General features: G+C 38.2%; 1 protein-coding gene across 12 annotated transcripts in view; it reads left to right on the top strand.

Annotated features, from left to right (window-relative positions):
* Positions 1-26,976, top strand: part of EHBP1 (EH domain binding protein 1) — a 231,446-nt gene that overhangs the window by 140,279 nt on the left and 64,191 nt on the right. For all 12 annotated transcript variants that reach the window (XM_052784229.1, XM_052784239.1, XM_052784234.1 and 9 more), the window contains 4 exons: positions 8,722-8,900; positions 9,543-9,591; positions 15,729-16,643; positions 18,598-18,741. In XM_052784229.1, coding sequence (XP_052640189.1) covers positions 8,722-8,900; positions 9,543-9,591; positions 15,729-16,643; positions 18,598-18,741 — 1,287 coding nt within the window. The remainder of the gene's footprint in view (positions 1-8,721; positions 8,901-9,542; positions 9,592-15,728; positions 16,644-18,597; positions 18,742-26,976) is intronic.

Genomic DNA, 26,976 nt, shown 5'->3' with positions numbered 1-26,976 from the left:
GCTCCTCCTTACCACTGAGTGGTAAAGCAATATTTTTATTAATCTCCACCTTATGATTGTTTGCATAGAGTGGGCTGCCAATGCAGTAGTTTATCAAGGCTAAAACTTACTTGTTTTTGTTAAATTCTTATTTAACTATAGCTATCCTAAGGAGCTTTCTTAAGAATAGCCGTCTTTATGCCTGTAAGCTCATGGAAACCAGCACCTCATGCAGGATCGTAGAATACGCTTATTTTGTTTCCACCCTCAGTTAAGAGGTGTTCTCTGGCCTTCAGAGGCACCACACCAGGATCTGTGTCATCAATACCAGGCTTAAAAATACCGAGTGCTCTAAGCCTCTCCACACACAGAGATTGTTTTCCTTTGTTAGTGCAATACCTGCACAAATCTGGCATCTGTGTTCTGTTCTCAAGTATTTAAAACAAAGATTTCTCATAGGCAAAGACTAAACTTCCATAGATCTGCCTATGGCTGTGCATTAATATAAATGATGCAGTAGATTTACAAAGTAGGTATCTATAAAGTTCTATGGAGCAATGTCACCTTAATGATACAACATCAGAAGGTTGCCTGAAAAAACAATGTCTGTTGAAATGTTCAAAGAGTGAAAACAACGTCTGTTGAAATGTTCAGAAGAGTGGGAGAATGACTTGCGTTTATTTAATGGCTGATGTCAAAAGAAATTCCTGCAAAAGCAACAAGAGTTCACTGTTTTTAGGAACAATTGGCAGTGACTCTCATTTTTAGTTTGCCTTGTGCTTTCTTTTAGAAGAGATTCTTGTGACCTTTTCTGACAAGCTCTAACACTTCCATTGTTTGCTGCAGGCCTTTGAAATGTGGCAGAGATAGCCTTGGGCCCAGGGAGGTACGTTTTGCTAGTTCAGTTCACATTTAACAAAGTTAAAAGCTTTGAAAATTGCTATTCCTCATCTGTGGTTTTAAGTTGCTTAATTCTGGCAACCTGCCCAAAACCCTGAACGTTCCCATCATGGCAGAAAGCCAGGGATTGTGAACCGGCAGCATCCTGGTAGCTCGTCTGGGCTTCCAGCACAGATTACACAGGAGCAGAGACTTCAGCCCATGTGCCACCAGGGCAGCTGGAGAAAGGAAGGTGGACACAAGGAAATTGCCTGTCTTATGAGAGCAGAAAAAATGAGGCCCCATCCCTGCATGTGACCTGTTCATACTGTTACATTACAAATATATGTACTCATCAGAGAATGAGCTCAGTATTCACTTCTGCTTAATGGTATGAATTATATACCTTTTCCTGTTTTTTTTTAATTGAAAATATGTCATTCAAGACAAAAATTATGCGACCTCAGGGAAGAGAAGCTAGACGAGCCTCAGCCAATCCTTTTATAATAGTTGAATCTGAGAAGGTGCTCACTATGACTTTTTTTTCATGGCCATACTGACCATAGGGTGAAATTACTTGCACATAAGTAGCCAATTCATTATGTTGCCTCAGATTTGTTTCTCCTTTACCAGCTCATTAACATAATCTTCTCCTTGCCATTAGCTAATAAATTTAGGGCTTCTCAACCTGGTGAGGTAGCTACCCTCGCCCTTGTGCGGTACTGTTATTCTCTATTAAGAACGTCTACAGGGGGAGGTAGTCATCTTGAAATAAACAGTCTGTCTTGTTCTTAATTCCCATGAGCAGACAGGCTCCATGTCCTGTTGCCCAAGTGAGGAAATTGTCCGGTAGTTGATGTGTTGTGGCTTGTGGTTCTGAAGGTTTAGAGTTCAGTTCCCAAATACTTGGGGTTTTTTATCCTTTTAATCCCCAACAATGAAAACCAAACTAAAACCCTGAAAGACTATGCGAAGAAGTTACTTCATTACTAGACAAACGAAAAGCTGAAAGGAGGCTATCAGATAATTACAAAAATTACAAAATGAAGTACTTAGCAATTATGAATTGCCAGATTTAAGGTAGCCTCTGTTACTGTAACCTCGCCCATCTTTGTGCACTGTATGCCTGTAGGTTGTATACATGTACACATTTCAATTGTATGACTACATACCATGATTTTGGGCTGGACCACTTCCTCAGTGCTTGGAGCAGAAGTAACCCTGTAATAGAAGAGGCAGCTGTCTGCGGGACTGCCATTTTATTTTCTCATAGGAGTTGGCAGGTGTTTAATGGAGCACAGTCTCTTTGTTATGCCAGGTGAATGCCACAGAAACCCTGGACAGAGCTCACGACACAGAACTGGTGTGTGACACTGAGCAAGCTACCCAGAGCAGTGGTTGAGGCTACGAATGATGTGTGCCTGTCTTTGGGATAGCCAGGTCTTAGACAACTTCTTAACTTGTCTAAGTCTGGAAGTTGTTTTTTGGTTATTCTGAGCACTGTCACCTGCCCTTGGAGTCAGGAGGAGTGCTTTGATGGGATGCTGTGGATGCATACACCAGATTCAAGTTAGGGAGCGTCTTTGAGTTCTTGTAATAGTCAATTCACTTTACTCAGGTAAGTTATTTAATTCAGAGTGTTTCCCAATTTGTAAAATACCAGTTGTGAGTCTCTTATCATGTCAATATATTCACTCACCTATCATAGAATGCCCTAATACTGTGTGATAGTTATCATGCAGGAGATCACAGGCAAGTTGAAATGCTGTGTTTGATGTAGCATTTGCATCATACTGCTTAAATGAAGCTGAGTGCCATACACTGTAGGTTAAGGATAATAAATAATGAGCAACAACTTTTTGCCTTGAGTAGTGAGATAGGCACAGTGTGAGAAGAAATGGGTAGTGATGATTAGAATAAAAAATACCATCATCATGTATGTTTGTGGGGTTGGACAAGTAAAAGTTATGTGGATGAAACTAACTCAAGCGCGAAGGACTTGCTAAACCTTACAGGCTGGGACCAGAAGTGACGGCATGTTGAAGGACAACTGTTGTCTATATGATTCAGCCATGTACAGCACAAACTGCATAAGTTTAGATCTGAGTCAGCAAGGGAGAGTAGCAAACAGTAGGAAGCTGTGGCTGTCTAGGAGAGGGAATACAGTAATGGGGTCTTGTGGTATGTGTGCTTCTTGATGGCAGTTGTTATCTTCATCAGTTCTCCCTTGGGTCCAAAGTATTCAGTTAAACACAACATCATACAGTTTATGACATGGGACCACATTGTCTGTCCACCTCCAACTAATAAAGTGAAAACATACTGAAAGCACCAACCACCTACCCCCACCCCAATTATTTTCAGAGGCAAATCAGGGTGGATTAAACCTTGCAAGACATTGTTCCATTCCCCAGCATGTCGATCCTCTCCACAGTGCTGTGAGCAAATGGCTGCCTTTTGCAAATGGGCATGATTTGGAAAACTGCAGAGGAGGAGAGCAGAATATCCAAGAGGCTTTGATTGCTTGCTTTTTCCTCCCAGATTGAGAGGGTCCGCCATTCTTGTTGTCTAGAAGGTTATGTTTGTTCCATGTCCTGGCATTTTAGGTAGCATGTACATACTCTAGCTGCTTTCCTTTCCTTTCCCAGACATAGTTTGGAAAAGCTCTTTCCAGCCTCATGGACACCAAAATATGTAACAGGCAACTGAAAACCCTTTAGAATGAGGCAATTTCACCTACTTGACCAACAGCTGACTTGAGGCATGTCCCAAGGATTTCACCTTCCTCCTTACCTTGCCAGGTTCAAACATGAGAGCATCATGTCAGCTCGGGCAGATGTCTGAATGTTAAGGTTGTGATTGAACATGGACTGGTTTGGTTGTGCCGAAATTAAACTTGTAAAATTATAAGGAATTAAAAGCTTACGCATAAGCCTCTTAAGATAAAAGTGCATACTTTGTTGCATATCTACATTAGCTGTAGGCACAATCAGAAGAGTGAGGAAGGCAAAGATGTCTGATGCTGGAGAAACCTGGAGGTTACCTAAATACTTATTATTAATCATATGCAGGAAACAAATTCAGTGAATCTATAACTTGTACCAAGCAGCTGGGTTTTCAGATGTCCTTCATTTTTAGGGGCAGTAGGGACTAGAGACATTTTTGTAATTATATGCCATGCCGTGCAAATAGAGAGCAACAAAGTTAAAGAATGTACTCCTAAGCTGGTAAGTTTGTGTATCAGACTAACAGGATAGCAGAGCTCCTAACATTTCTTTCCTGGAAATGTATATTTTCTATTATATGCATGCACTTCCCTTACCAGAAGCAAAGAGCAATGATGCTTGTATTTTGTTGTGTCACTGAAGCCATCATAATGTTATGGTGACCTGCTACTTAAAAAATAACTAACTAGCCTAAATAAAGAACATCTCAGCACAGGTAGGTCATGAGGATGTTTTTTCCATCTTTGGAATAAAACAGAAAGACTTGATTTCCATATCCTATTTTAGTCCTGATACTAGTTAAAAATCAGCTTTTGACTTACGCCTGGACTGTTCCACAGCCCATAATAAACAAAATTGAATGCACGTTGGACACGTACAGACCTTGCCATATTCAATTAGAATACTTCTGGGCTAAGCAATTCCTACTAGTAGAGCCCTGTGTTGTTTAAAAAAATAAAATTCTAGAGTATCATCTTGATGATGTAAAATTATCTGTTTGACTAAAATGTATATGGGTGTCTTGTTTACATTGCACCTTTATACCATTTTTCAGAGCACTCAGGTCAGCTGAGTTTTCCAAACCTTTTCTGCGTCCAGCCACATGCTGCACATTTTGTCTCACCTAGTTGTGTGTTACTTCATTTACCTTATCTTGCATTTTAATGGTTTCACAATTTTCAGTGACCATAGACAGCATTGTAGTTTTGATAGGGATGAGGGAAAATCCCTTTTATTTTGCTCAGTCAAATAAGTAAGAGACCGTTGCCTGTACTTGCTTCTTGAGGAACAGAACTTGTTTGTTGATTGTTTGTCGGTCTTCCCTATTCTGACTTTCAGCCCTATCTCAATCTCAGCTTCCTCTCCTCCTGCAGTTAATTACTGTTCCTAGGTTGTTCTCTAAACTTCTTTCCTCTTTGGGGAGTTGTGTTCATTAATATAAAACTCAAACCACGTAAGTCTTCCACCCAGATTCCCATAGCTGTTACATACTTTTTTTTTCTTCTTACTCCTCTCAGCATCTTTCTCTTCCAGCCTTCAACACTGCCTCTTTCTCTCTTTAAACTCCTCTACCCCCATGCAACCTGTCAACAAGCTCTTGAGTGTTGTTCAGACTAAGCCTCTAAAGTGTTCATTCTGGCTGCTCCCCATGCCTAATACAAGGGCTTGGTTCATAGCCCCATGTTCCCATCACCAGTTCCCATCTTGATTTTCTTCTCCTGAGCGTTGGCCTATGTGTGTCAGAACCATCAGTGCACCTGGTGCTGCATTCCTGAGAGCAGCAAAACAATTATTTAAATATTTTGAAATGTAGGGATGCAGCCTAATATTTAAAGCTACTGTCCTCTTGTTAACGTAGAGTAATGATCTGAATGGATAATCTCCCAAGAGGAAAAATGCATACACTATAAAATGTATTAATTAAGCTTCGAGAACATGTGAAAAAAAGAATAAAGAGACTTCAGTGCTTCTGTTGTCTGTGAAACAGCTAGTGCTGACTCCAGCTGATAAATCCACCCACACAATGCTGCATCTAGATCTGAGCTAGCATGTGAGGGACCAGCTCTGGAACCTCTGCACTTGCTGTGCAGTTAATCCACAGCTGGATAAAAATCAGTTGCATTAGATTCAGGAACCTGTTGATCAGCAAGCAGATCTGGCAATCTGTTGTGGGCATCTCATGCTTTTTAATGGCATTTCCAAACAGGTTCTCAGGGACTTTGGCTTTTGAACTCAAAAAAGCCAAGTCATGGCTGCCGTGTGGTTTAGAAGAATTGTGTAGTCAGTGCTTAAAAGAATTATGTAAGAAAAAGCTAATTAAGTTTTCATTTCATTTGATGAGTTCTTACCAATCTTATAGAACAAATACAGGCTAGAAATAGGCACTTGGTAGTAATTGTGTTTGCACTGAACCTGTAAGTAATATGTATAACCTACAGGTATCGAAAGAAAATGTTTTTCATAATGATGCTTCACAAAAAAATCAAAACTAACATTTGTTAACCCTTCTGAAGGGATGTCAAGTGCTCATGCACAATTCTGCCATTACTCGTGTATCTCCAGTGTGTCTTGCGTTGAATGCTTTTATCATAGATTAAATAATGAAAGCTTTGACTCAGGTGGTGAATAAGAGCATAACATTATCATAATATTAACTTCACCTTTATCCAAAAAACTTGGAGTACTAAGTCTGGAAAGAAAGCTATGTAGAATTTCTGCTTTATCAGCTAGAGAAGAGAAAACCATGTAAGTATATTATGCACATCCTAAATCTTGCATGTTCTGGATAAAATACTTTTAGAAAATCTAAAGTAAATGGAAGGACAAACGTGGAAGAGAAGTTCCAACTTAAGTACAGATTTTTCTAGGAATTGTAATCTGGATTTTAAAAAATGGATAATTTGTAAATAATATGCAAAATTCTGCTAAATTTATTGATTTAATAGCTTTGGCTATCCTTTTGTAAAACCTAGTTTTAAGATCAGTTACATCTTCAGTTTGTTAGCTGTGTAATTAAGGTATTTGAATGGTAATATTGCATAAGGCTATTTCAGAGTTAACTGGAAAGTATTTAGGTGGTGACTGGAGCATTTAACATTTCTGTAGAGAGTTTCAGCAGCAAGTATTAAGACTTTATAGTTGACATTTAATATGTCTGGCAAGTAGTGCTCTATGGTTTGAAGAAGTAGCTCTGTGCCTTAAAAAATTGTTAGAATATCATTTTTCCACATCTTGATAGTGCTATTTTAATGATTTTGTCCCAGCAGTGTTATTTCCATATATATAATTTAGATAACAAATATATTTTAAGTAATGTAGTACCTTAAATTTGGGGTCAGTGGTTAGTTACTGGTTTTTGCTTCAAGTTGTAAAAAACAGGAGAAAAACCTGACCTTAGTTACATCACTCTGAATCTGGAGTAACTGTCTGGCAGCTCCTAAGCAATATTTGTTTCTCTGATTAAAATCTGATTAATGGTGAAGAAAGTTTATAATTTATTGCTGCTTTGTCTTCCCTTTTTTGTATATCCCCGTTAAAATGTTAATTCGGTGTATTTAGAGATATTTGTCTCATCATTAATGGATTTGTTCATACTGATTTGAATCGTTGACAGGATTAAAAAAAAAAAACCCAAACGCTTTTTAACAAGTTATTTTGTACATATAATCCGGTATTTAAAAAAATCTCAGCAAGGTATACATTTTGCATTTTCTAAATGAGTTGGCAGTGCTTCTATCTGATGATGAGGTAGGTGTGTTTATAAAACAACTTTTTTAGGGCTGACTGTCACAGTAAATGAAAAATTACTTTCCTGGTTCTGTATATTTTCTTCCCCAGAAGCAGCAGTGAAAACATAAATCAGTTGGTAGCTAGCAGCTAATTGCTTAGCACTGCCATACTTTAGTCAAGTGGGGGCATCGTTGGTCTTTCACAAATAGGTAATATGGCCAAAAGGATTTACTTGTTCAACTTAAGTGGCTGTGATATAGTAAATTACTTGTCTATTTTTATCGTAATTTGGGAACTCTCTAGCTATAAGGTGCATAAATAGCATGTTTGTTGTGTATATATGCTTGTAATTATATTACATTAAAAAAATAAGTGGGCTCAGTTCTTTCTCTATAATTCAGATTTTGGATTTATGTCAGTCAAATAATTCTATCTATTTAATTACATCTAAGAAGTTTTTTAAAGTGACAACATTTTTGTAGTGAAATGCATGCATATTTCTTGAAAACATAAGTTGCAATCAGTAAGTTCTCTGCTGAATTTGAGAAACAACGGGCAGTCTGGCAAATACCAAACACCTGAATTATTTTATTCCATTGTAATTCTTGTTTTGTGCTAACAAAAATGTTACTAAAAGTGTCAAAGTACCCTTTTAGGAAATGGTCATTATTAGCTAATGATACTTGTTAGAAACCACCCTCTAATAACAATTTATGGCCTAAATTCCCTTTCCTCGTAGAAAAGCTAAAGCCTGGGAGAGGAAGCTCTTTGGCTATGGTTGGAAGTGGCTGTTTAGAAACACTGTGCCTTAATTACGTTTATGCAATCACGCGCTTAAACAGGAAGAGCACAGCCGAAAACTTTACACTGGAGCCTATATGAGATGAATGCATTAATCATATGTCACAGATGCAGCGACTTTGATCCCCATGCTGCAATAGAAGATCACAACTCGGGGTAAACTCTGCCCCTGCTATGCCTGGCTTTTGAGCCAGTCGCAGTGTTATCTTCATTAAAAGTGAAAGGGCTTGTGGGGATGTTTTTCTGCGGCTGCATTTTGGGGAATCTTTTCAAGGGTGTGTATCACAGGCTGTGCAGGACTATGCCTTAAATATTTCAGTGTGGTGTTTCCACAGGTACAGTTCTTGGCCTGTTCTCCTATGTAGATCTGGAATCCCGTATATCTACATCCTTTGGAGACAAGTGCCAAGGGCAACGACTGGAGATAATAACTTGGGATTTGTGTCTTTTGCAAGTTACAGTCACTGTAAACTGACAGCTGTGAAGGACCTAAACTCACATCAAAGGACACAGATTGTCTAGTTAGGTCAATTAATGTTAATTCTCATCTTCCATTAAATTCTTTTATCTTCTTTTCTTTTTTTTTTTTTTTTTTTTTTTTTTCCAGCCAAGCCCAATACCAAGTCCTGTTTTGGGGAGAAAGCCAAATGCTAGTCAGTCACTGCTTGTGTGGTGCAAAGAAGTTACAAAAAACTATAGGGGAGTGAAAATCACCAATTTTACTACATCGTGGAGAAATGGTTTATCCTTTTGTGCAATATTACATCACTTTAGACCAGACCTAATGTAAGTTGTATACTCTTTGCCTGCATAAGCTAACTGTCATAGAAATATGTAACATTTAAGTTTATGTAAAAATCAAGTCCCTGTTCGTTTCAGGTTTGAACTGTTTTCACCCTTTTCTTTTAAGCAGGGAACCACCATCCTTTCTAAGAAAACAGATTTATGAATGCTCAAACTTTATTACCTCTTTGCTCTCTCTTGTTGCATAAACAATTGTTTCTCCCCTCTCTGTGATTTGTTTTTCTTTTCTTAATCGTATACAAAGAACTGACTTCAAGATGATTATGAAAATTGTGCTGGTGTTGAAATGAGATGAGAGGAATAAGCCTGTAGCTCTTTGTACGCTGACAAGGACGGATTACCTCCTGGTAAATTTGGTTGTCAAGGCCGGCCTCTAGTCCCTGCCTTAACTTCTTTTTTAGATGGAAAGCTTCAGGCAATGAAACATGTAATCGGTGTTTACTTATTTATTTATTTATTTATTCCTTTAATTTTCCACACTATTAGTTTTGTTGATTGAATTGCTGTGAAATTGCTAGTTACTGTATGATATTATTGTATGTCAAATTTTTAGATTCAGTTTGTTTTAAAACTGCTGCTTTTATCAAATACTGTACATACCCACTGTGCCATTTTCCCCCTCAGTGACTACAAGTCCCTGAATCCTCAAGATATTAAAGAGAACAACAAAAAGGTAAGAACTGCCAGGGGAAAAAAAAAACCAGACATAGCTTCAATTTTGGCTTCACTGCAGGTTTTTATTAATTTTGGGAAAGTGCGGTTGTTTCGTAAGGTCATAACAGCGGCTCACAGAAGGTATTCAACCTCCCGCAGTTCAAATCAGATGCATTATTGACTCTCGTTTGTCATGGTCTTTAACATTCACAACAAGTGCAAGGCTGGCATTAGAGTTTAATATTTGTATGGCCTACATTAACCATGAAAGCGGAGGAAAGGGCTGGCCAGCCCTCTGTGATCACTCCTCTGATATTTCTAATCAGCCACGTAATTAAAAAAAAAATGAAAACGTAACTGCTCTTGGTTTGTTGTACACAAGACTCCTCTTTCTGTCGCTTTAATGAAGCTCCGTGCATTGGTCACGGTCGATGTTGCTTTGATGGTGATTTTTGTATTTTTAAAGATGAAATTTTACACCTACTTTTATACTGCACCAGGTGAGTGAAGTGGTGGATGCCACATGGAAAGTTTGGCATAAAAAGTGTTGAGACAATGCTTTGCAAATAAACCAAAATATTAGCAAAATAGTTAATAGCATTGTGCTGAGCAGCTGTTTTAAACCATTCTTTGTATCTTTGTGATGCAAAGATGTAAAAAGTTTCTCTGGAAGAAGCAGGAACTTGGTTTGGGCATCACCAGAAGACTTTCTATTTCTGCTCACTATTTTAGGCATGTTACAAGCTTTGGTTGGGCCCTAGGGACATGTTTAGAAATGGTAATTTTCATGTGAGTCACTGATAATGAAATTGTTCCTGAAGATCATCTGAAAATTGTTTTTAAGTACCTGTCGTCTCAATGCTGTGAGTTTATTTTTATACAGCTTTAAAATCACCATATTTAATTGGGATGAAGGCATAAAAATGTACTTTGAATAAATTAATTAGGTTCAATATTATATAGCAAATTTAACTAAAGAGTATTAGATTGTAGATATGTGGAATTTCTGAAAGTGCTTTATTAAAATTCATTTGTGTTTAGGGTAATTATATTTTAATGTGTCTGCACACTTATGTGTTAGCCAGGGAGTTATTTGTCCTTAAAATAATACTTAAGTATTATAAATAATAAAATACCTCTGAGCTGCTGTTATCTAATGAGTGGTTTGGCCAATGATATCTTTTTCATAATAACACTGGGTCCCTTGATGACCTAAGTGGATTATCCATGACATCACAGTGTTTTCTGTGACCATACGTTTTTGTACTTCAAGTTTTGCTGAGCATCCAGGCTAATTAAGCCGGATTATAAAAAAGAAAGAATAGATTATTAATTAAAAACATTAGCAGTACGATCAGTCATCTTTTCTTTATGAAAGCGTGATGGCAAATGGTGAACTTTCTAGCCCGTCTCTCTAACAGGATATAGTTCCCAGGACTGAAGAAGTAATGATTGTTGTTATTGTGCAGTTTTTTTCTTTCATCACTTTGCAAGCCTTCGCCTGACAGCTACATTGAGTATCTCAGTTGCTTCCTGCAGATTTATTTCCTGGTCTCACGCAGTTCTGCCTGATAACCCTGCATGCCCTTGGTTGGAGTGAATGCAGCACTGGCAACAATGGCTGCCTATAAATTCCATGCAGATATGTAACACATTTGACAATGATTCCTCCTAACCAATTAAAATAACATCTATGGATGAATAGGACAATTTTCTTTGTCTGAAGCAGCTCTTTCCCACCCCTTCCCCCCTGCCCGGGAAAGGAGGTAAGAGGTGACCGTGACTGTAGATTATAGGTTAACCCATAAGAGTATATCTTTTAGAAGTGCATGACCTTGTTTGTATATTAATAAAAAAAGAAGAAATCTTAAGAGACAACTATTTCAGTGCAATTACTGTGTATAATTACACATTGAAATGCTCTGTTACAAAAGGCACATCACTGGAGCTTCTTTATAAGATGCACTAGTCATTTGCCAAATTGGTGCTGCCACTGATGCTGAATAAAAAAGGGTATTTACCTGTGACATCTGATCTTGGCCAGTATGTCAGTGTGTTACATAGTTGGGAAATGGTTGGAATCCTGCCTGTGGTGCTTGTGCTGATGGATCCCAATTGATGTCTGTCAATCAGCTTGTCAGTAATTAAAAAAGAAAAAACCAACTTCATCAGGAGATAGGTAAAAAGGTTTAGTGTCCTGAATATACGTGTGTGTGTGTGTGTATGTATTGTAGTTTCCACAGTATAATTATATCTCTAAAAAGACCCAACCCCCAAACCCCAGACAACTACTCCAGATTACGTTAGCATCAGTCAGAATTCAGATATATTTTTGGCGCATTGTGCTAATTGCAAATTCAAATTTCTGTGAGGAACAAAAGAGAAACCAGCATTATCTTTGAGAAAATTAGAAACATCACAGGGATACCTTCCTAGCTGATCCAAAGAGTTGTGGTTCTACTTAAATGTCATATGTATCTAACTATCCATATAGCATTCCCAGTAACATTAACCAACTAATTTTATTTACTATGTCCATTTGACTATTAGTAAATAATAATGAAAAATGTTTTAAAATTACAGCATACGGGCAGTATGGTCCCTTATCAAGAACAGAAAATTTTCATATTGCTAATAACTCGTCCTACACTTTAAAAATGTAAGCTACTAAACTACACTTGGCTGGAGCTTGGAGGGGATGAAAGTGGAAGGGCACAACAGTATGGTTCTAATAATAAACTTCTGGTTTTTAATTACTTTATTGTTTAGAGAAGCTTGTTTCATTTGAGGGATTATTGTGTGGAAATAGTAATATATCTTATGGATGTTCAACTGGCACTTTCAATTTTTGTGATGCTTTTTATTTTTGCTTTTTTCCCAGTTTTTGACCATTTCTACTAAATTCTGCAATGCATTTGAACTTGATTGTCTTGACAAAATATTCCATTTTGCAAGGAGGGAATCCTTTTAGAATATACGTTTAAACAGAATTACAGGGATAGTATTGAGTCAAAATGGAAAAAATTCCTTACCTTTAAGCTGGCAGCCATATTTTTATAACAGGCATTCATGCTCACTTCTACTACTTGATTCCACAAAATCATAAGCACGTATTTAATTGTGTGCGTAGGAGTTGCTTGTTGACCTTGGTGGGATCATGCAAGAGCATAGTTAAACATGCATATATAAACGTTTGCAAAATTAAGGCTTAGTTACACCTTTGTTTAACAAAAAGTAATTTGACTTGGAAAATTTACTCTGTTAATACCATGTTACAAACTAGTTAGAAATACTAGGCCTTTATAAATATGCTGGAATATCAAGAAGCTCCCAGCTTTTCTAACAGTGAAGGACAACCCATCACACACTGCTATATGGACACATACAGAACATATGATTGCTATTTATAGAACTAATGACTGTAAAACAGTTGCATGCCAATCTAGATATCTAGTGTACTTTAAAAGGAGAGAAGCAAGAATGTGTATTGTCCAGAACGAGAAGGAGAGGGGATGGGAAGTAAGTATCTGACATCAGCGGGAAACTATTGTGTTTAATCCTAAGCATCACCAGAAGAACTGAGCAGACAGTAAAAAGTGATTGGAGCTGTATTGAGAATATCCATCATTCCAAAAACAATCCTTCTGCTGTAGCATTACCCATGCTAAGCAAGTGCCTTTCCTGACAACTCTGACACACTGTCCTCACCTTCATTTTACAGACCCTGGGAGATATTCTTAGGATTTAGTTTTATTAGCATATAAATAAGAAATTAAGAGTATAAAAGAGTTCAGGTCAAGTCATGTCTATGGGCTTTGGCTGCCATGGACTGCTAAGCCCATCCTTAGGTCCTTTCATTCTTCGGATGGTAACTCCCACTACCTTCAGTGTGGGATAACGGGTTATTTATGCCACTGAATCAGCACTGACCCACTTAATCAAACAACAAATCCTGGTGTTACCTTCGGCCCACAGGACAGCACAGCTGGCTCACTACGCTTTCATACCCAGCCTGTTCTCTGCTGGTGTATGAGCATTCATCATTCCCGGTACCTGCCATGGCTTAGGCTGCCCACCCATATCCCTGCACTGCTCTCCTTTAACTCTCCTTTCTTTGTGCTCCTCATGTCTGTTCACTTCCACCTCTCTTGTCTCCCTCTCCTCCATATCCAACCTGATCCTGCCTCTCCAGCTCTGCGTTCCAAGACCAGGTAAACGACAGCTGTCCCTCTTCTACGATCTCAGTTCTTTCCATTCCCTCTCACCCATCATTTTCCTGCTATTCTGCTCCGTCTGGAGCTTTGCATCAGCAAATACAGCAGTCATGTTTTCCGCTGCTACTCCTATATCTAAGCACAGCTCTGCTTTTATAAATGGCATAACAATCTCTGGTAATGAACCTTCCCAAGAAATTATATCCCACCAAAGGCCAGCAGTGATTTTAGGCCAAATTGTCTTGCACACAGAGAGCCAGAAGGGCTTAAAAATATTCAGATAATTTCTATGTCTAGGTAAACTCTGTGAATCATTTGTTATAGTGATACAAAAATTACTTCACTGAAAATGCTTTAGGAAGTTATACCTGAGCATGAGGGGAAGCATAAAAAATTTCAGGAAGATAAATTTCAGCTCTCAGAAGCAGAGTTTGAAAAGTGGCTGAAATGAAAACTGTTTGACCCTCGAGTAGGGAATGACATTGCAATGGGAATGAGAGCGCCTTCTTTTCTCAGAGCAAGTAAAATAACTGGGTCTGCCGGGAGCCAGCCAGGCCAGACCCACATTCTAACTCACCATTGAACATTTACTAGTGTGAAAAGCAAGAGGATAAAAAAAATGATAATTGATTTCTCTTTTCTTTCTTTCTTCCACCCTTCTAAAACTACATAAATTAAGGAAATAGTGTAAAACTGGGGTGGAGTTGAAGCCAGGGATGTGTGTTATTGTTTCCTTGTGAAAGGACAGGTTCTCGTCCATGTCTTAAATTTAGCACCTGGTTTTGTTCAAAATAGTGTAGGAATGACAGTTACCATTTTGGACCCCTTCAGAAGAGGGTGAAAAGGAGCTGCAGAATTACTGGGGGAGGAGAAGTCCGAGTGCTTTAACTGTGTGCATCTATACTAACAGGAGGCCTTTTTAAAGGCTTCCTTGAAACACAATATTGTCTTCCAGGGTTAATCCAGGATAGCAATAATTAATTGTAAATTGAGAAACTGCTTTAATTCTTCAAAACTAGAAAAACCTGATGCACCAAGTCCACTCACTTAAAGGGCTAGCAGAAAGAAGACAATGTGGCCTCACAAAGTAGGAGGCTTGCAAACTGTTTAGCTTTTAGAAATGAAAGTGAAGTGGGAATGAAATTCACTTTCTCTTTCTTATAAATTTAGCATCAACAAATGTTTTTAAAATGCATTTGTTTGCTGGATTAATGTGATTTATGTCTTGTATCAAGTAATCTGTGGTGGTGTTCTTTTTGGCTATCTGAACATAGTTTTTCATCAACACAAATCACTGCAATTACATGACCAGTAGAAGGGAGAAGGTTGATCACCAGTGATAAAGCCCAGGATGGATTAGTGTCGTGTTTCTTATATCTTTGTTCCTTATCTTAAAGAGCCACCCTTAGTTTCTTTTTTTCTGGTCCAACTCTTACACTTTTTTTATTTGCTTGTTTCCTCCTACTTGAGTGAGAACCATTTAAGATATTGCTAGGTTTTCTTACTGCAAGCAGAAGGGCTTTTAAGTTGCAGTGTCATGAACAGCTTTTTACTCATGAAAGTGGCATAATTTTGAGTAACCAGAGACTTTAGTATAGTATGGTATTGAGGTATGTTAAAAATATTTAAAACAGTGCCATTTGAGTGTCTTTACTGGTCATATTCTCTCGATTTGCATTGCTATGAAGATACCCTGGCAGATATCTAGAAGCCATTGGGAGAAATCGATGACTGGGATGTTGGACTGTGCAACAAAAGATAGTAACTACTGTAATGAAGACAAAAGAATAACAAGTAATAGAGTTGAACCCATACTGTTCCTGTAATACTGGATATGTTTAAGTCTTGTTTATTTTGACTGAAACTTCCCCTTGCATTCTTGAAATGTTATGGTATGTAAGAAACTGCTGCATTATAATCTTTATTTTGTCTGTTTTTAAAGGCATATGATGGGTTTGCCAGCTTAGGAATATCGCGATTGCTGGAACCTTCTGACATGGTTTTATTAGCAATACCTGACAAACTGACTGTTATGACCTATCTCTATCAAATAAGAGCACATTTCTGTGGCCAGGAATTAAATGTGGTTCAGATAGAGGAGAACAGTAGTAAAAGCACATATAAAGTGGGTAACTATGAAACGGACACAAACAGTTCTGTTGACCAGGAAAAATTCTATGCGGAGCTAAACGACCTGAACCGGGAGCCCGAGCTACATCCACCAGACAGTGGTTTGGCAGACTTTGCTTCTCAGGATGACTCCGTATTTGTAAATGACAGTGGTGTTGGTGAATCTGAGAGCGAGCATCAGACTCCTGATGACCATTTAAGCCCAAGCACAGCTTCCCCTTCTTCTCGCAGGACTCGAAGTGACACAGATCCACAGAAATCCCAGCAGAGCTCTGGACGGACTTCTGCATCTGAAGACGTTGGGAAGTGTAGCAGTACAGATACAACACAAGCACAGCCTACGTTGGGAAGGAAGAAATTGCTGATCGCTGACACTTTAGACTTGAGTGACTTGGCACATGTCAATGATCAAAAAGAGGACGTGTCTCCCACAGTTGCTTGTGAAGATAATGACAAGAAGAGACACCAGAGCTCAGACAGTACCGTTGGTTTCTCAGAGCAAGAAAAGCTGGGACGTATAGGATCCACAGAGAGCACAAGAGCAGATCCCAGTTCACCTGTCACAAAGCCGAGTTTATCTCCTACTTCTAAGCTTGGATACTCCTATAATAAGGATACGGATCTTGCAAAGAAACTGCATGCTTCTCCAAGGCAAACAGAATCTGATTCTGACAGTGATGCCAGAACGGCTTTAAATCATGCAGATCAAACTGCAAAAACAGCCCAGGTAAGAAATTGAAACTTTCTTATGCCTGTGAGTCAGGATGGAGATGCTGTTCAAGTTCTTTGTAATTTTGTAATTGACACCGTATCTGCAGTATAAATGGTGAGGTGAGCAGTGTATTTTTATTGTTGGGTAATAAATATTTTGACTGAAAAGTAGGTGGTGCTGAAAAAGAGCCATTACATGAAAAAGCCATTTATAGGAATTGTCCTACTGTTAATTTTTCCAATCTCTCTCCAATTAAAGGAAGCTATATTCTCAACTATCTGAAACAAGTTGGCTCCAAGGCTTTTGCCACTGAGTGTGGTAACACCTTTCTTCTTAGTATTGCATACTGAAGCAAAAACTGGAAAAAGACTTATCAGTTCATTGATCCATATTCAAAAAATATAAAGTTCTGAATACCTTAAAATATAACAAAGCTATTTCAAAATCTTGTCTGAGAAACCACATAGCCTTGTGAACATAGCCACGGCGGTGAGGTAGAAACTCCAGAATATTGTTACGCTGTTCATTGAGTGGCCTTAAGCATGTTACTTAACCACAATCTTTTTCCTTTCTATAAAGATAAAAAATATATGCCCACCTGCCTTGCAGATTTATTGTAAGGATGAAAGTTGAATATTATATAAATGCTGAGTATTATCAGTAAAGCATATCAGCACAAAAATATGTAAAAAATGTTACTAGCCCTGTTTACAAAAATGCCAAAGCAGGCTTATAATTTTACACCTGTGAAGAGCATTCTTGAGTTTTGGCTTTGTTTGGCTTTGTGCTATTAGCTCTGATAAGAAAAGAATATAGCCAGTCTTTTGGTAGTGTGGATGGCTTCAAATATTTTTATGTTTTTTTCCTGAGTAAGTGCCATAAAGATTCATTTTATTGCAAGAGAAGCAGCCCATAGATGGGTGATAATGGCCAAATATTAGTCATATAGCTAGCTAATTTCTTTCCCTTAATCAGTGAAGTCTCATGAATTTTCTCTTCATCACTTTTGTCTACTGGATGAGAAAGCAACAGCTTGGTCCATGCAGAATAATAGAGCAGTAGGAGACAGGATGTCTTCTCTACAAAGATTTTCACGTGCAAGGGTGTAATAAGCCAAGAGAAAGGAAGAGATGACTTTAAAGATGGTTGTTAATCATCTGTGTGTTTGCACATGGTAATAAAATCTCAGATGTGAGCCTCAATCTTAATCTTGAACACTCAGTTGTTGGTTAGAGTCAATGGTCTCAATTTCCATGTGGCTGTTGCAGGAGCACAACCTGCAACATCTGTCCCAGCTCTATGTCATGTAAAGGCCTAGAGACACATTTTCCCAGATTCTTCACAGTTGACCTTGACTAAGAAGTCAGCATTTGGGAGTATATATGTATGGGAGCTGCTCGTGTTGCCTATGCAGAAGCCCCCTTCTGTTACTTCTACTCTGCAATATAAGCAGTCATGTGTATGAAGAAGGGACTTTCTTGTGGATATTCATAGATGAAGTAGAAGCAGATATTTTTGCAGGGTTTTTTGCCTTGTACCCAGCCTCTGTGTTCAATTTAAGTTATAAATGAGCGATACCCATGTAAGTAGCCAACAAAGTATTATATTTGCATACATATTAAAGTAAATAAGTAAACACATAGCACATGTTTAACATGGCTTCCATGAAGACAATTATTTTTTTCCACAGTTGCAGTTTAAAGGCATTAAATGTTGATAGAAATTAAGTTTTACGGGGAGGGGAGAGAAGTCTTATTTACATTATAAAGGCCTATGACTTTTTTTTTAATTTTACATTTTGATCATCTTTACTTTTCATTTCTATAGAATGCTCTGTCACCTCATGAAGCTGTAATCCATGTGACTCCTGACCTTTATTATACAGGAAGGCTCCCGGCTATTAACTGCTGTATAAACGTTAAGTACCCTGAGGCTGCCTTGCTGTTAATTATATTTCTTTATTTTTAAGCAACGTATGTTGTCAAGACAGGAAGAACTTAAAGAACGAGCAAGAGTTCTGCTTGAGCAAGCAAGAAGAGATGCAGCTTTAAAGGCAGGGAGTAAGCAACTAACCAATACGATCATCCCAGCCCGCAATAAGCAGCTGAATGATGTAAGAAATATTGGCCAGTACGGCAGTTTACATAGTTAAAACTTATTGTATGTGCATATGCTTTTGTGGGGGGCATGTCCTTGCAGAATATTTCTTTTCCATGCTGAATTACTCTGATGTGTCATGTACCCTTAGCTCACTTTTAAAGCCTGTTTCTCCTGCTGTTATGGCCAACAGAAAGATGCCATAGACTTCACTGGAAGCAGAGGTCTGGGAGCTCCTTTGATTGGCACTGCAGTTTCTAATGGGACGAAAACCAAAAGTTACTTGTTAAATGATAGTGAAGTAATTTATGCTATTTTTGATTACTTCTCTTTTTTCAGTTAATGTAAATGCATCCCCTGAGCCTGTTATGTCAGCTACTTGCTGCTTCATAAGTGTTGTTGCACTGAATGAAGCTGCTTGTGACAGTCTTATAAAAGGGTTGATGGAACAATTCCTTTTTATCACCAAAGTTGATTATGCTGGTGAGATGGGAAAGAGCTGGGGAACGAGCTCCAGTGTTGCAGCAGCTATGGTTGCACCTCCAGTGGCCTCCATGGTGACCTGGAAGGATGCATACTCTCTGGAGATGAAAGCTAATTAATTTTTATGCAAACCTTTGCAATGCAGGTTTTGTGATTCTAACTATTGCATGTTAGAGACTGTACTGGCAACTGAGAATGTAAATGTAACTGAAAAATAATGATACAGAGAAAGGCTTGAATCTTTACTGATTCATATCTTTCAGAGCCTAGTCCTGAGGGGCAGATACTGCTTTTTACATAGATGGGATCAAAAAATCAAAAAATGAAGACAGTGATTTACATGTCTCGTTTCATTCTCTAAACTGTCTTGGATCCATGCTGTACTTTTTTTTTTCCTTAACAATTCCTCTCCCCAAACTGACATTTCTTTTTTCGTCAAAATATATTCATATATGCAGACAAGTCTTATTTGTATAATGATAACATGATATATAAGCAATTTTTTTATTACTTTGTATTTAAGTTTTTCCTAGATAAGTATATTTTAGTATAAATTTCACTTTGGATTTTTTTTTAATTAGTTTTTCATAAAGCAAACAGCATGAGAGGAGGGATACTATAGGTAGCTACTCAGGCAGAAACAGCTGTAATTAAAGTTGCCTAACATTTCTTATTACAAGCTCCTATATTCAAAGGGTTTATAACTTTGCTAGTATTTCATTGTTTGAGCTGAAATTTTCCCCATCAGCTTTCTGCCTCAGGGTAATATTTATTTATTTATTTAACTTCAAAAAACCCTGTCCAACTGTTTCTCTGTATTAGGTTGGATAAAGCATTGTTTTATCCATGTTAAAAAATGTCTTATGGGAAGAAGGTTCCATCCCCTTGAAAAATCTGTTCAAAACAATCAAAGTTGTGTTAAAAGCACAGTCTTGTCAGAGGGCCTTGAAGTTCAGAAAAGTTCTAAGTGTCAGTAAAAATTGTCTGTATGGACACAGCATAGCAAGAGCATCTTTTACTGTCGTTCCCCTAAGGATCAGGGCCCACTCTGATGCAGATCATAGTATTGGAAAGCAAAACTTTCTCTTTTAGACTCAAACTCCTGCTGATGAAATCCAAACAGGAGGAAAAGGAGCTACCCCACTGGCATGCAGAGGAGAGATGGCAAGGAGGTAGATGGCAAGGTAAAGTTAGACAAAAATAAAGACTGTGTCTAGGCCGTGAAAACCAGCTGCAGGACAGGAGATGGGGACAGAGTTTTCAGGGTGAGAGTGTCAGGATTGCGTAGTTCGGGCAGCCAGATTACCCATGAGACCTTACTTCATTTATTACAGAAGCTGAAAAATGAATTAGAAGCTTGCAGGAAAGGGAAGAGCAGTCTTTTAGGGCTGCTCTGCAGAGCCAAAGTTTCTTTCTGCCTCCATCAGAAGCACTCTGCCATGTTGGGAAGTTACCTTCAACCCAACATACTCAAGGTGGTGGATTCCTTGATTTCTGATTTCCAACCCAAGATTCTTGGGGACTGATTTCTGGAAGTTTTGAATGTACCCAGGTGTAGCCAAGTCAAGGAGAACTGTGCTGTGAACAAATGGTCCCGGTCCCTCTGAAATCCTGGGCACTCTGAGCAAACAGGTGATGGGCACTCTTGACTTGAGTTAACTGTAACATAAGAATAACAAAAGCTCCTCAGATCAAAAGGGTGTCGTGGAGATGTAATTTGGAAACTCTTAGATACTGCAGTAAAGAGTGCCTCAGAAATGCTCTGGAAGAAATCAGTAATTCTGTGTTCAGAGAAAAGTTTACATAGTGTATTTTAAACAAGGTGTAGGGCAGACAGTGAATGATGAGGGTAAAGTTAGATATTGAACAGTTGTTCATTCACTGAACATTGTCAGTCATGGCCACTGAAAAAGACAAGTGTCCTTTAGGGAAAAAAAAGTATGGGTTATGCAGTTAAAGACTATACAAAATGAGAACCAATGCAAGGCTGTACAGCTAGTGTAATTTCAACATTTTCTAACTTTTGAGTGCTTGACTACTAAGCTCAACATTCTCCTGATGCATTTCAGTGAGAAACATGCATTGTGAAAGGGGGGTGTCTTTAATGGAGGCTGGTATAGTATTCACATTTCATATATTATATAAAGTTGATATATAATAATATTTATTATGTAAAGCTGTATATAACATATACATATGTTATGCACATATCCATACATGTGTATGTTTGGAATGAGGATGTATGTATGCATCAGCATATATAGATATAAGATAAAATACATGTATTTCTGTTTAATGTATTTGATCTTCATAGAGATAAGACGTTTCCATTTGATGTAGTTGTGCCAGTTTACTACAGGTCATTGCTTATTTGATTGTTAGAAAATAGTACAGACTTATTTCTATTCAGTGTTTTCTGGTCATTAAGGTTAATAAGAACTTTGACTTAAAGCAGTGTTGTATGTGTCAGTGTGGTAACATGTAGTAGTGTGTTATCCAAATGAGAGTTATGATAATGAGAATCAGCATTTAGTAGCGGGAATTGGACTAGGCTCATTTTTGGGGTGGATTGAGAGGGATTCAAAAGAAAATGGTTTAAAATAGGAAGATCTAATTTTAAATAAGAAAACTTTGAAGAGATATTCCAGGGCCAATACTTTCGAAAGTAACTCTTGAAGTTTGCAATTGCACCTTTTTTGATACCTTCACAAAAAGAGCTTAAGCAGCCCGGTCTTTCAGAGTGTGCTCTGAAAATCAGTCACCCCAGCTAAGCTAAGCCTGCAGAGTCATTAGTTACTTTTGAAAATCTTGTCTCATAAGCCTTGCTGTTACCACTTTACATTTGTCATACAAGAACTATGAACTGCTCTTTTCTTAGTAAACAAGTGAGAACAATATACAGTGTGGGGGGTTGTATTTGCTGCTTGAGGCCAACAAAAGGGAGGAAATTTCCAAGTCTGTTCCATGGTCATAAATACAGGTTATTTGGTATGTGCTCACCTGATTTGTTTTGGTAAAAGTCTTTTTTGAAAAAAAAAAAACAGCGTTTCTGTTTCTCGTCTAAGCATAGAGCAAATACCTTAGACCTTCTTCAGCCTAAGCCTTACCCTTCCTCTGGTAGAACCACTACTGTGTTATTTTTTTTCAGTAATCATGTACTCTGGAGTTGCTTTTCTCTTTTTTTCTTTTTTTTTTTTTTTTCCCTTTTTGAAAAAATCTCTATTGTCTCTTTATTGACCACTAGCTGGCCTCTCATGAAGTACTGGCAGTTTTGCCATGACATATCCATTCTCTTGGCTGTTTACCCCTTTTTCTTGAGTTGTCTTTCTTGCTACAGTGTGCTTCCATCTTCTCATGTTTGTGCTCTGGGGCTAGGCCCATGTCAGTATTCTCAGTTGCTTTACTTTTTTTTTTCTTTTTAACTCAGAAATTGATGAAGTTGTGGGAGCAGAAGATTAAGGCACTGAATTTGCTCGTGTAACTGTTAGCTCAATCCCATTTTCCTCTGAATCACATATTTTTCATTGCATCCCAAGCTGTATCCTCTTCCTCTTCTTTAGTTTGTGTCTTGTTCTTTCCTCTCTCTCAGACTGTATTTCAGCTGTCTGCCCTGGCTACTTCAGCTCCTCTTCTTTTCCTTTTTAACTTTTCTTTGATAATACCTGCTCTCTTTACTCTTTCTTTCATTAGACATCTCCCCTCTGTGCCTTCTGCCCCATCATCTTCCATTCCTGTTGAAGCCACCTGATTTAGTCCTGTCATTCTCTGCTTGCTTCCTCTACTTGTATCATATTAGCCCCTTTTCTTTTCTCCCATCTCTTCCCTACTTCCAGCGAGGTAGTCAGGTAGTTGTTTTTTCACTGTTAGGTCTGCTCATTTGGTGCTTCTCAGAAGCCTTCAATCTGCAAGCTGTATGCATGCATGCCAGCCTGTATGGAGGTATGTAAGCCTGTAGGCAGGTATTTGAAGCCGAAGAAGAGACTGCATTGATCAGAAACTCCTTGAAAACATGCTCATGATTTGGGAGGATCAGAGATATGTCCTTAAATTGATGTAGCCTTTTGGAGACTGGAAGAATTAGCTTAAGAGCTCTGTGAACAGTTACTGATCCCCTCATGGATCCCTTTCTCTATGGTAGATTTATAAACAGCTCAGCCTTTCTGCTTGCTTTCTTGATGTAGGTGTGCATGTAGTGACTCTTTTACAAGATGCTTCTGTCATTTCCAATCTGGTATAGCAGCTGTAATCACTTAGCTTTTAACCAGGAGAGCCTTTTTATTAGCTTACTCATTTTTATTTAACTTGCCTTTTCTCATGATGAATATCACAGGGCTAGAAGGGACATATCTGCTCCCACCAGACGCTGTAAAATATCAACCTGTAGTGGTGGTTGTTAGCAGCAGCAGCTTGGCTGGAATGTGATGTTGGAAAGGCGAGGAGACTGGAGCTGGTCTGTGCAACCTAACTGGCAAAGTGGCAGGCTAGAGGGGACCATAATGTGTGGGAAATATTCAGGAGTCACAGGGCTAAAAGGTCTTTCCAGCAGGGATCTCTCACTTGCAGAACATGGAGTGGAATCCATAATTCTTGAATCTCAGCATAACTCCACTGTCAGCAAATTTCTGCAAGGGCCGGTGGCAAAATGTTCGTCTTAATTCTCCTGTAATGACTGGTCCACATAAAGAATGGAAATTTACTGCAGCTGTCATTTACTGTGTAAACTCAAATGGCTATGGTTATGGAGTCAGCATGATTACAGAGAATGGAATTAGGAGTTAAGAAATGCACAGGCAACTTTAATTAACCTCCTTTGTGTATATACATTATGATGCAGTCTTTAATTATGTGATCACATACTATTTTCCCCAAAGCAATTGTGTCTCATTTAGCTCAGAGGATTGAGGACCTCCGTCCTTCTGGTTGCAGAAATTGGAAAGTATACGGCAAACGAAGCAGGGATTGCAAGGAGCAAAAGGATGAGGTCACGGTTAAGGTGCTCGAAAGAATTAAATGTAATGCTGCCTTTGCCTCTGAGTTCCTGATCAGTGCTGCTAAGTCTTTTCAACCAAACTTCCTCTGAGTGGTCACTAATTGTGTATCCTTCCTTTCTGGATCGCCGTTTGAGGCAAAGGTTTGATTTGCAGATGTATTGAGCATCCAGGTCTGTCAGGGAAATCAATCGGAGCTATGCTTGATACATATAAAGGGCTGCATAAAGCTTAGTATACTGAAAAAAAAAGAGGTAATAGGCTTCCTAGAGCGAGCACCCAGTGTTAGATCCTTTTAGCTAGATCTCTCCGTCTCAGTTCTCATCCGAAGAACAGGGTAATAACACCACCACGGGGTGCTGTGAGAAGGGAATGTGATTAATGCTTTTGAGGCACTTAAATACCGTAGTGATGAGCACTGTAGAGAAGCCCTTGAAAAAATTAGTAATTCTGCCTACAGAGCAGGATTTGAATATTGTGGAGTAAAGAATGGTGCTACATATTGATTGGCCTACATATTGAACAGTGAAAATAAACCAAAGTATTGAACCCCACTTGGTAGAGCTCCGATCTAGGCTGAAGATTAGGGGATAGTAAAAGTAAAAAGTAGTGCCACGGCAAGGCTCTATACTAAGGGATACAGAGCAGGATGAAAATTAAGATTGTGCCCACTAGTTTTATTTCTGGCATCTCCTAAATCGTGTGTCAAATTCTTTTAACTTGTTTTTGCAAGGTAGACAGCTTTAGCAGGGAATTCCGTATAGCATGGAATTCATGAAAAATAGTGCTCATCTGGCAAAGGATGTGTTTTTCTTCCTAACATGGGCCACGGATTGTTCCTGAAGTTATTTGGGTTTTGCCTGAGCTAAGGATTCCTCCTTGGTGAATTAAGGTGCAGGACTGGGCCATATGAGGATACGGATTCAGCCCAAAATTTTGCATATCTAGGATCTAGCATAGTTTTGTGATGCAGGAGTTCAATAGCGTGATACCCAGAGGGAATCGCTCTGTCTTATGCCTCTTGTGAAATAGTAAAATAGTAATTCTTTCTTCACAGCAGCATTCGAGGATGACGACACTAAAAATTGTGAGGGACTTCATTTGGACAATAAATATTAAAAAACAGATTAATACAAACTGAAGGGGTGTTTTCAGAGAGCAATCCTGATGCCACTGCTGTGCTTAAATGCAAATGTTGCTAGCCTGCTTTCTGTACAGAGAAAGATTTGGTTTTATTTATCTCTGCTACCATTATTTCATATTTATTCAAGTTGAATGACAGCTGTAGCTGCCCAAATATATATTAAAAAAATAGGTTTGAAAGAGCAGTGGGGACTATATTCAGCTTTTGTAGTGGAATTTGCAGATACAAAGTACTTCACCAAAAAGCTGTTACCTCCAAACATGCAAACACTGTATACAGAGGGCAGCAGGAACGGGCTGAGCCATGAGATTGTTTCTTTCTGCTCAGAATATTGCTTTTTATTACTTCCTTGCTCAAAGGACTTGTTGCAGCTGTATCTAATTCATATTTAATAAGCTCCTTCTACTTCAGGTGTCAATCTGTTGTGCCCATTACTTTTCATTTTCATAAATATTTGAGTACAAAATGGTGACTTTTTTTGCATCCACAGTGGACCAGTGGAAATGGACGTCTTTTTAGAAAGGCTTCAGAAAGTGACAAAATCTGAAAGGAGATGAGTTTCTATGCTCTTACTATAATTTTGATTGCATACATTTGCACAGATACGGGATACACCAGCTGCAATAAAATAAAAATAAATCATTATTTTAAACACTCAGAAAAAAGCTTTAATAAATGGTCCCATTTATTGATCATGTCCTGCAATAATCTGCTGCCCCTCTGCACTAAGAAGCTCCAAAGTGTCCCACTGTAATATGTGAGCAAAAAGTAAACTCTAGCCGACATGAACAGAAGTGGTACAGAAAGCAAATTCACAGTAGACAACAAAAATAGAATATTATAATTTGATTGAAAGATGCCTTAAATTCAAGTTAGCATTGCAGGTATTCTTTCCTGCAAATACTTTAGCAGGTTCTTGAAAATGATTACAAGATAGCTTTATTCAGTAATTTTTATTCCTATGTGAAACCAGAATCCCTCCTTCTGTTGCGTTAGGAAAGGCACCTAGCTCATCAGTGGATTTATTTTTTTTGTAGTCTCCTCAGTTGGAAAATAAATGTCTGTGATTCAGGTGGTAATGTTAATTCAATTAAGGAAACACTTCCAAGTTACTCCTATCTTGTTTTTCTTTAAAAAACAAAGAGGGAAAATCTGATCTTTATTAATTAAACATCTAACATTAATTTTTTTAGGTGTAGGACTTTACAGATGGCAACCTTGGTCTTTTAATATTAATTGGGAAATATTGATTGAAAAAGACTAGTCTGTCATGCTGATAATTGCAACCAGATTTAGATATGATCACTAGATCTTCTGAGATTACAAAGAAGCAGTTACCATCTAATTGGTAAAAAGATTGAACATTATTTTGGTAATCCCTGAGCTTTGGTAACTTATTCCCTGTTGTTCATTTATATGTCTTGTCTGTATGCCACTATAAAGTGGCTAAATATGGTTTAAGCTGATAAGACTATGCTGTATAGTATTTACATTTCATGAGCATTCCAAGTTTTATACCTGTTTTAACAATATACTTTTCTTTAAATGATGGTTAGACCTGCTGACTGAACACTTCAAAACCACAACTGAACTGATATTTACTTCTTTATAATGACAAGCTAAGGTTGAGATAGCC

This window comes from Harpia harpyja, chromosome 4 (assembly GCF_026419915.1).
Source record: "Harpia harpyja isolate bHarHar1 chromosome 4, bHarHar1 primary haplotype, whole genome shotgun sequence".
NCBI classification, from domain to species: Eukaryota; Metazoa; Chordata; class Aves; order Accipitriformes; family Accipitridae; genus Harpia; species Harpia harpyja.
Note: the sequence above shows the minus strand (reverse complement) of the source record. Positions and strands in the feature narration are given on the sequence as shown.